Raw genomic sequence first — 9,926 nt, 5'->3', positions numbered from 1 at the left:
AAAAAATATAAACAAACACATTGTCTAGCTCACAGTATATTTCAGCATCACTTCCATGTTCCTTTTTTGTGATACTGGGTTGCTCCATGTTCTCAACTCATAAAAGCAAGGAACAGGTAATGTGCCCATTTGCTTTTTGCGCAAATTATTGAAAATGTGCCATGTGCACATGATTACTTGCATACAGTGCTTGAGTATAGTGTGTTATGGAGCAAGGATATCTGTAGCTGAGTGATGTTATCAAACTTCAGATACAATGCCAGTCTGTAGAGGAAGCCCCATAGGTAGTCAGCTTGTGCACCTGCAGCAAATAGCTCTAGGCACTTTATGTGGATGGTCGAAATTAGTAAAAGTACTTCCATAAATACGTTCTGTTACATTTCAACTAAAAGAGATAGAGGCGTTATGTTTAGCTTCCGATCGAATTTCTTCTACACTGCCTACATTCTTTTTTTTTTTTGTATGCCAGCATGATCTCCAAGAAGCACTTGGCGTGGCAGAGCCGGAGGACGACCATGTGGAGAGTAACAATCAGCATGAGTTGAGTTTCCAAGCTGCCACCACCACACAGCACAGTGATGTGCGGGAAGCTGAGCCACAGATGCGTGATGTTTACGACAAACAGTTCCTCACGTACAGAAGTCAAAGGCTGTACAGACATGCATCAAGAATCCATCTGTTGGTGAGAGCATGACTGCTATTTGTTCTTCCTTATAAAAAATTTGACAGTCAATGAATGTCTTAAAAGCTTGTTTTTATTGTGCAGGGGTCCAGGCCAGCCCATTATCTGTTTGTGACAGCTTTGTGCAAACTGAAGACAGGCTGGCATACAGTGAAGAGGTACCATCAGAGTTGAGGCCGTTCTGCTCTACGCCGAGACATGATATTGATGCACCAGGTCTCAATCTATACAGGTATGCAATCTGATTCATATTTTGTATGACACGTGCAAGTGATTGTGCATAACAATTGGCACTGTATGCACTTTTACCAAATTTTTAGGACTGACTACCTCAGTGATGAGCTGTCCAGCTGTGATGACTCGGACTCGGATATCATGTAAGCCTAAGGATACCTTGTTTATTTATTCTTGTTTTTAATTCACACTACATGAACACCTAGGCCTTGCAAAATGTACCTCCTTGATACATAACTTCGGCTCGATAAGCAGATGTAACCCTGCCAAGAACATGAACGTAAACTTGATAACTTTCCAGCATAATGAGACATGGCCATGTCAGGAAACAGTGTTGTAAGTGAACATTGCCCAATATTTTGTTCTGCAGCTTGAAAAATTGTGATATATGGTACTAAATGCACATGTGCCTGCTGTTGCTAAGAGCTGCACTATCCCTACAATTACATCAGCCTAATGTTACTTGCTGTGCATTATTGACCTCAATCTTACGCTACAAAAATTATTGCACTGTTTCAACTAATCTGCTAAAAAATCCTAAAAGCGTTAAGAATTTGAATAATATGAATGACACTATGAAACAATGGGAGTGGTTGAATTCCTTTCTAAACAAGGATGTGTGCAACATTTTGGCAATTAAAATCAGTTAATTGACCAGCCTATAGCCTCGCATTGTAAATTGAAACGTGCTGGTTTCTCATTTATCTCTTTTCCTGGCACACCACACGAGGTGCTCGTTGTTATCCATAACCTCAAGAACACTGGCACTGGATTAGATAAGAGAGACCCCAGCTAGTCCAAATTCTTTCGGAGAACCCCCCCCCCCACACCACTATGGCAAACCTCGTAATTATATCATGGTTTAGGCACGTGAAACCCCAGAATTTAATTGAGTAATTTCTTGAACAGATTTCATTCAAAATGCTATTTATTCTGTATATTGTGTTGATTTTATATTTTTGGATTCTAGTAAGGCTACCATTAGTAAGTAAGGATACTGGGTTAACCATAATATCCTCCTTGACAAACTTGAAACTTATGGTGTCACTAGTCCTCCATTAAAATTTTTGAAATCGTATTTACTGAATAGGCATCAAATTCTTAGCTGTGGGGGCTGTTTTTCTGGCTTAAGAACATTTGCCCAAGGCGTGCCTTAGGGCTCCATTTGAGGTCCGCTACTGTTTATAATGTACGTCTCTGAATTCTTATTACTGTCTGGATTGATAAGTATCGTGATCGTTTGCATATGCATAATCTACAAGAGCTTCTCTTGCTGATGTTCCTTTGAACTCTTTACAGTGACTACACAAATGACTCGTCATACGTCTGTGATGAGCTGAACGATGATGACAGTGACCCTGAGTAAGTTTATAATTGCTTTTGAGGCTCTATTTCAGTATTATAAAGGTGCAAAGGCTGGCACGGTACCTGTGCACTACCTTTGTGTGCACAACTTTCTAAGCACTAATTACTGTTACAACTGCTTCAGTTGTAACAGTAATTAGTGCTTAGAAAGACTCTGCTGTGAACAGTTTGCTAACCACATTTGCTGAGTCATCAAGGTTAACCAGCTTGGGTCACGGGGCTCTTTCTTCTTACATTGGGGGTAGTGGGTGGTTTCCACAAATATCTACCGTGGAGTCCATATCGAGACTCTCCTGTGCAGTTTTTGTTGAGGTGTCCACTGACAATCCCTAAATGCACCACAGGTCAGTAGCGATTGCCAAGGGCAGTGGTAGGGCCGCTTTCACTTTGTTGTAAAGAACAAAGCACCCAGACACCTTCATTATATAGTCAAATTTATTGCAGGGATCTTCAGTATAGAGGCATCGACAAAACTTATAAAAGATAGGAATTGGGGCGGAACATACTGAATACTTCATTATAGAAGTCATTTCATTACAGAGGCATTCAGCTGTATTTGTTTCCTGGTAAGAAACATCCACATAGAGAATTCTAGCTCTCATGCATTGAGATCTGTGAACCACTATTTGACAAAATGTTCTGGGTTAAAATAACATTGTGAGAGACTGAGACAAACGCACGAAGACACACAGTGCTGACACATGCAGACTGTAACTGCATTTATATCGGGGAGAGCGAAAATTTTTAAAGACAGTTGAAACACCACATGAATGATGTCAGAAAAAATGATGTCAGAAAAAATGTTATCTCCAAAGCACTTGCGGAACACGTGGCATCTTCTAATCATGGGATTGACTGGGCCATGGCAGGCATCATCGCAAAAGAAACTGGTGTTCCCGTCAGTATCCGTAATTGTTTCTTATCCAGACTACGAAAGCGCTAAACAGAAATGATGGTAATCTTCCACCTGCGTATGCTAGGGGCCTTGGTCACATACTGAAACGGACATAAGCTCGCCTTCTCAAGCCACTTTATGTGAACAAGGTTTCTGTGCGGAAGCAGAAACGTCTTGCAGTTTTTTAAACCTTTCCAATTTTGGTCTGCGTTTCTCTGGTTTCCTTTAGACTTCATAGCTTACGAGTCATGAAAATGCACCTGGTCACACGACACTGCCCATATAGGAGTTATTAGTAACGAAACAAATAACTTTGATGAAAGATGATGGGCCATTTGCACCCGGATAAACGTCGAGTTAACTGTGGCACATCACTTTTCAGGTGCATAAATGGGTTTACTTTGTAACAATTTGCTGCAGTGAGTTGCAATTTCCATTCTTTTTGTTCTTTATAAGGTGAAGGGTATTACTATAGAGCCTATAAAAAACAAAAAGATTGGCATTTTATGGTTAATCAAGCAAACATGTTAAATTCTGATTCGATATCTCAATTTTCTTGCATAAGGTGAAAAACGGCTAGTAAATGTGCATTTTCTGTGATCACTGCAGGCCACCTGTACAGGAAATGTGTGCTGAAGATGGGGTGACTACAAAGAAATACATTGTTTTTGAATCCTGCTTGATGGAACTGTTGAAGCGTTGCCGGGTGTGTGGAGCATCCGAAAGCAGAGTAGACATTGCGGCAACAGGAACAATGATTTCTGCTACCATAAAGTGTGCCAAAAACCATGAAACGAAGTGGTCGAGTCAGCCGATGGCCAAAGGAAAGGCTCTTGGCAATTTGTTGTTGTGCTGCGCCATTCTATTCACTGGGAGCAGTCCAACCAAAGTGATTCGCCTGTTGTCAGTTATGGGAGTGCAGTCACTTCAAAAGACACAGTACTTCCAGTACCAAAGGTGCTACCTACTTCCAGCGGTTGAGCAGGTTTGTATTGGCAATGCTGCCTACTTGTATCAAATTGCTAGTCTCTACAACTGTCATGAGCTATGTGCATGTCTTCAGGCTCACGTCTAAGTACAGCTGGGCCCACTCTAAGGAGGAAACCACTAATGCATGGCCTGTAGGCTCGAGAGCTCTGGGGATATAAAGCAGTGCAAAAAGTAAAGGCGCGTAGTGAGGAAACATAGGACTAAGACATGCCATCTGCTGCAGCCTCTGGTACGCCAAATGTTTGCCACTGCAGGAACATTGTTGGGGCTACAAAATTGCTTATTATTTTTAACAGTGAACCGAGATCTACATAAGTACATGCAGTTCTTGTGTAATCATTTGTCAATGAAAGGCATCAAAGATAAGAAAATAACACAGAAAATGTTTGCACAAGGGTTTAATGCACTGCATTCAGAGCTTGCAGCAAAAATTCATTACATTCAAGCATCCTGTTTTATTACATTTTTAAGGCATGGCAGTCCCAGCAGAAGTCTGTCATTGAAGAGGCCAGACACCAGCCACGCTCACTAGCAGGTGATGGCAGATGTGACACGCCTGGCCACTCCGCAGACTTTGGCACTTACACGTTGTTGGACACTGAGCTGAACAAAATAATGCACACTGAGCTTGTCAAGGTGGGTCCTGTTTCATTTTTCCCCGATTATTTTGTAGCGTGGCATTTTAAGTAGATGACATGCAACCATCATAATAGGTGTCTTGGTGACCACGTGGTTGTTTGAAATTCCGTTGTCATGTTACCATCTCTGATGAGTGCCAGAAATCTATGGACCTAGTGAGGTTCAAATTGATGGTTTTCGATTTCTCAGCCGGACATAAACACCGAACCATGGTAGTTCTACTGCAGTGACTGAATAGTGCAAGCATTTTATGCAGCTTGATGCATGTGTAGTGAAATGCACGATTATTTATGTACTTCTAAGAGGCATGCCCAAACTGGTGTCGGCTTTCGAAGAGTTTAAACAGTACGCAAATCAAAAACAGCAATGTCACTGAGCTGGCACAAAGGCTAAGACAAGTAAAAACAAAATAATGATGCAAGGTAAACTGCACATGCGTGTCGTGCCTTCGACTAAGAATGCATACGTGGACAATGCCTGTTCTACCTGTTCTTATAGCACATCAAGTTCTTAATTCTCTCTTAACCGCTAGAAACATGCTTCTTTTACATTTATGTTTGAACATTTTTAGAGATCAGTTGAAACATATATTGTGACACCTAAAATTGTATACTGATCATGCCGTTTTGAATGAAAGTAAAGCAGAAATAATTGTTCAGATAGCTTTTGCTAATGTTGTTAAAATTCAAAGCAGCACCACAAAAAGCATGAATGAAAGTAATACTTTGCCGTTTTTATTATAAGTACTGAGAGTAAAAAAAAATGAAAATATATAAAATATTTGCCTTGGTATTAGTTGCCAACTACTGCCAGTTAGACCGTAAAGATTATGCAGATTTTGTAGCATGAATATTAGCCATAGTGTTGCCCTTGACAGGCTGCTACTTATTTGTGATTACATGTTTTATGTCCAAGCGTGAAAAGCCTATTTTATGCCTCACGTTTTGTCCGCAACATTATTAGGGTCCTTCAGTCCTTTGCTGAAGGTCAAAAGCATGCATATTGCACTGCAGCAAAGCATTGAAAAAAAATTAACTCCTGAATACTGCTTTGTCTAAGACACTGAAAATATCCTTTAACTCTATGACAAATGGGTCAAAAGCATGTATCCATCTATCTTCTTATGTTTATGTAACAGCTATTGAATGTTAGAAGGAATCAAATCATCAGTAATGAGGTTGCCCTTTTTAGCATATATGGAGAATGACAGGAAAGTAATTTTTAGTGCAAGTTCTACGTTGGCTAAAAGTAAGGACTGTAAGAAGTGGCTCACGTTTATCTTGTGCATTTGTGAAATTTGGCTGTAGCAGCAAAACTGAAAAGCTCCTTTGCAATATTGCAGTCAACAGAAGTTTCTTCAAGCAACAAAATGGAGAAAGAAGGTCTGGAGAGAGCCCTCGATCATCTGATTGAGCTGGGACTTCACATCGATTCCCTGGTGACGGATCGGCATTGTGAAATTAAGGCTTTCATGAGAACCCAGCACCCAATGATATGCCACTTGTTTGACCTGTGGCATATTGCAAAAGGTAGATCCATGTGTCTTTTTGAAGTGGCCCAAATACGAATGGGTGCACAACTTCCTAATGTCTGCAATTATTGTACAGGGAAGAGCACATGTCATATAAAATCGGTAAAAAAAATATTTCGTGCCTACTGCTGCGCTGTTCTTGCTCAAGTTTCGCAGAAATATCTTATTTTGTGATCTACTTCACCCAGTACAACACTTTGCACAGTTACTTGTCTGATTATTAAGGGAAAAAATGCAAGGTTTCCTTCATTTATACGAATGCAAACTGCTGCTGAGACAGCACTTTCATGAACTTATGTTGCTGCCTGTTGGCAGCTGCAAAAGCAGTCATTTAGGTGGGGTTGCCACGTGTTGCCTGCTTCTCTGAAATATGAGGCAACATTTCCTGAACTGAAATTTTCTGCAGCTGCCAGCAGGCAGCGACATATGTTTATGCTAGTGCCGCCTCAGCAGTCACTTGCAATCCCATAAATGAAGGCATCTTTGCATTATTGTTTTTGTAATAACCAGACGAGTAACTGTGTCAAGTGTTGCATTTTAAACGACGTAGACCGCACAATCGGATGTTTCTGCAAATTTTGAGCAACAACTGCACAGCAGTAAGCACAAAATATTGTGCTTACTGCTGTGTTGATTTAAGGGGTACATGCGTGTCCCTTTAGGTTGTTTTGTTAATAGAAGTTGGATATACTTATATCTTACAGGCTTGAAGAAGAAGATGATCGCCCTCGGGCGGTTGAAACAACATGGGACTGTAATCGGGTGGCGAAAGACCGTCATTCGGCACCTTTATTGGTGTGCAGTAAACAGTCATGGCAATGAAAAGTTGTTTCTGGCAAGATGGCTGTCTATTCTCCGCCACATCGTGAATGTGCATGACCACCCTGACCCGCTCCACCCATCCTGTTTTCACGGCGAGATGCCAGAACGTGACTGGCTGGTTGAAGGTAAGAACTGAAGTACTACCACAAAAGGTTTTGGGATACATTTTTCTTCTTGCTGTTTTTTTAAGCATCTGTAGTGTACTGGCTACTGCTTGAGAATTGAAACACAAGTATCATGGCTACTTTTGACTTCTTAGACCTGGCAACAGTGCCTTTATATTCCATTACTTGTTACTTTATGTTCCATTATTGTTACTGCATTGGCACAATTAATTTATCTAATTAATGTTTTCTGTATCGTCCTGCATTGATCTGGTATTCAGCAGCATTTTCATCTAAATATTTTTTGCAACTGGCCACACATCTAGCGGTTACTATGTTCTTTGTTAAGAACTAATGCAACCAAACTACTTTATTTTTGAAGGATCAGAGTCATTCCAACGCCTGAAAGCAATTTTGGCAGCACCACACCTTCTGCGGGACCTTCCCCGGGCATCACACAAGGCCCAGACGTTTGGCCTAGAGGCCTTTCATAGCCTGCTCATCCACTTCGCCCCTAAGAGCAGCAAGTTCACCTACGAAGGCATGCTGGCAAGGTAACACACCATACCCATTTTCAGTGCATTTTTGTAATGACAAAATTGCCCAATGTCTTGATGCTGCTTCTTTCAAATGATTTGCTTTTTCCAAGTATACAGCTTGGAACATGCTGTGATGCAGTCTTTGAAACACATTATGCTACTCAACCAAGTCAATTCTGACTGCACCACTGTTGGGAAAGGCCGTAGTCATGCACTGAACGTGATGTATAGGCTGATGATGACTTTCCAATGCTAAACTGTGCCTATCATATCACATATAGCACCGCTTTTAAGGTTAACGGAACCCGGCAAAGTTTTCTCGACCACCCTCTGTAGCACTGGAGTGCATTGATTAGAGTATTGAGATCAATGCAAAGGAATGGCACATGGTCACTGAAGTTATTGTTCTGCAAAGTTTTAAATCTGAGCGGACGACCAAGTAAAACTTTTCCTTTCGCATTTAACTCTCCTAGGGACCTGACTGGTCACTGCGATGGAACAAAATAAATATTTCATCGGAGCATGTTATCGAATCAAAAGGGGCCCCTTCACTGCTGTTGTGCCTACGAATATTAAACCTTGTTTAATGAGGAAGAGAGTGCTAGCTTCAGTCAATACAAAACATGTTCTCACCATCAGTGGGGCTATCTCAATTCATGTTCTTAATGGTTGTCTGTTCCTTTGAATGAATTTAGATTTCATGTGCGTATTTGTAATAAAAGAAGAACAGCTGCACAATACTCTTTTGTGATTCCATTTATTGCAGAACAAAAATTGCCGCTCTCCATTACAACGAGAACAGCGGCAGGGACATACTCACCGACCCCAGTGGTGCAGAGAGAATTTCACAGAGATTCTCTCGAGGGGAAAAAGAATGGACTGTAGTGCCAGTGAAACAGAATGCAGGCTACGGTGAGCAATTTGTTTTAAAAAATTGTTGTACAGCAACAGGTGCAAAAAAGCAAAGTAATACTTATTTTAGTACTTCAGTGTTTAGCGTTCAAATACTGCACAAACATTACAGTGCACACAGTTTTCACAGCAAATTTCAATGCCTAAAGAAGTGATGCTTAGTGCGTCTAACTGGTAGGAGCTGCAGGGACTGCCTTTGGGATGCCTTGGAGCTGAAAAGAGAAGGACCAACTTAAAGTAAATGTCGTAAATTGGAAACTGCCTGTGTAATTGTTTACATTTGACTGCGCTTCTGCCAATACCCAGTAATGGCATCCCCACAGCCAGGCATAGGCAGCCATTTTCAAAGAGACTCGCTTGTTCCTAGGGGGTTTGATGTCTCTAACATGCTCTAAGGGTTAGAGGGCAGTGTGTGGCACAACCAGTTCTACGTTGTTGGTGCTGTACCATCAGGAGACCGCAAGGGTTCTTCAGGCCAAGTGCGTCGGTCCGTGTGCATCTTGTAATCAGATTCCAAAGAGTTATTCGATGCTTTAGAGAGCGATGACACAGATTAAACATAGAATGCACGTGAAAGGCAGTTCTTCAGTGACAGAAAAGCTATGCTGCTTGCTTGTTTCATGACTGTGTTATCTTTGACCTTAAACGGTAGAGGGTGGGGTACCTGCTGGGCATTTAACGGTAGTAATAACACTAAGCAACATTTGTGTACATGTAGTCAACATGTGTATTTGTTTCAGGGTACATATCCGTCCTGTTAACCAACGTGATGGACTGCCTGGAGAAGTGGCCATCGTTTTCAACTGCTGAGCAAGCATCTGTGCGAAGGCATCATGAGACGCTTTCATCTAAGTATGGTCCCAAACCACGAAAGGAAGAGGCAAGGAAGAAGCAGTACTCACGCTTTGCGCCTAAGTGAAACATCAGTCCTGCTGAGATCATAAATAGCACTAAAAAAGAAAAGGACAGACATAAGAACAACAACACATGGCGCTGTGCCATGTAGTCATTCTTATGTCTGTCCTTGTCTTTTTAGTGCTATATAGGATCCCAGTATGACACATCAACCAGCCTGAATTACCACTGTGATCAATCCAGCAGCCAGACGCCCCCATCACTATTAAACGGCCCTTTTCAGGGCCACCAAATGGCTGCCTTGGCGGGTGTGAGCAGAGCATCGATCCCATTCTGCCCTCTTGTGCTGTGTGCGTCT

At 41.5% G+C, this 9,926-nt stretch overlaps 1 protein-coding gene across 1 annotated transcript; it reads left to right on the top strand.

Moving 5' to 3' along the window:
- Positions 1-1,891: 1,891 nt before the first annotated feature.
- On the top strand, positions 1,892-9,666 carry LOC125944725 (uncharacterized). The gene is made up of 8 exons (XM_049665785.1): positions 1,892-2,278; positions 3,786-4,161; positions 4,638-4,802; positions 6,148-6,334; positions 7,041-7,283; positions 7,645-7,816; positions 8,568-8,713; positions 9,454-9,666. The coding sequence occupies exons 2-8, from the start codon at positions 3,802-3,804 to the stop codon at positions 9,630-9,632; spliced, it is 1,452 nt and encodes a 483-aa protein (XP_049521742.1). The 5' UTR covers positions 1,892-2,278; positions 3,786-3,801; the 3' UTR covers positions 9,633-9,666.
- Positions 9,667-9,926: the final 260 nt, after the last annotated feature.

The sequence above is a fragment of the Dermacentor silvarum genome, chromosome 4, assembly GCF_013339745.2.
Source record: "Dermacentor silvarum isolate Dsil-2018 chromosome 4, BIME_Dsil_1.4, whole genome shotgun sequence".
Lineage (NCBI taxonomy): Eukaryota > Metazoa > Arthropoda > Arachnida > Ixodida > Ixodidae > Dermacentor > Dermacentor silvarum.
The sequence above is the reverse complement of the archived record's forward strand: the minus strand, read 5'-3'. Positions and strand labels throughout refer to the sequence as shown.

What these genes read in the sequence shown, in the direction of transcription:
- LOC125944725 (XM_049665785.1), top strand. Translation starts at nt 3,802, where the DNA reads ATGTGTGCTGAAGATGGGGTGACTACAAAGAAATACATTGTTTTTGAA. An exon ending in TACTTCCAGCGGTTGAGCAG is followed by an intron (nt 4,162 to 4,637) that starts GTTTGTATTGGC and finishes TACATTTTTAAG; the next exon opens with GCATGGCAGTCCCAGCAGAA. An exon ending in TACGAAGGCATGCTGGCAAG is followed by an intron (nt 7,817 to 8,567) that starts GTAACACACCAT and finishes CATTTATTGCAG; the next exon opens with AACAAAAATTGCCGCTCTCC.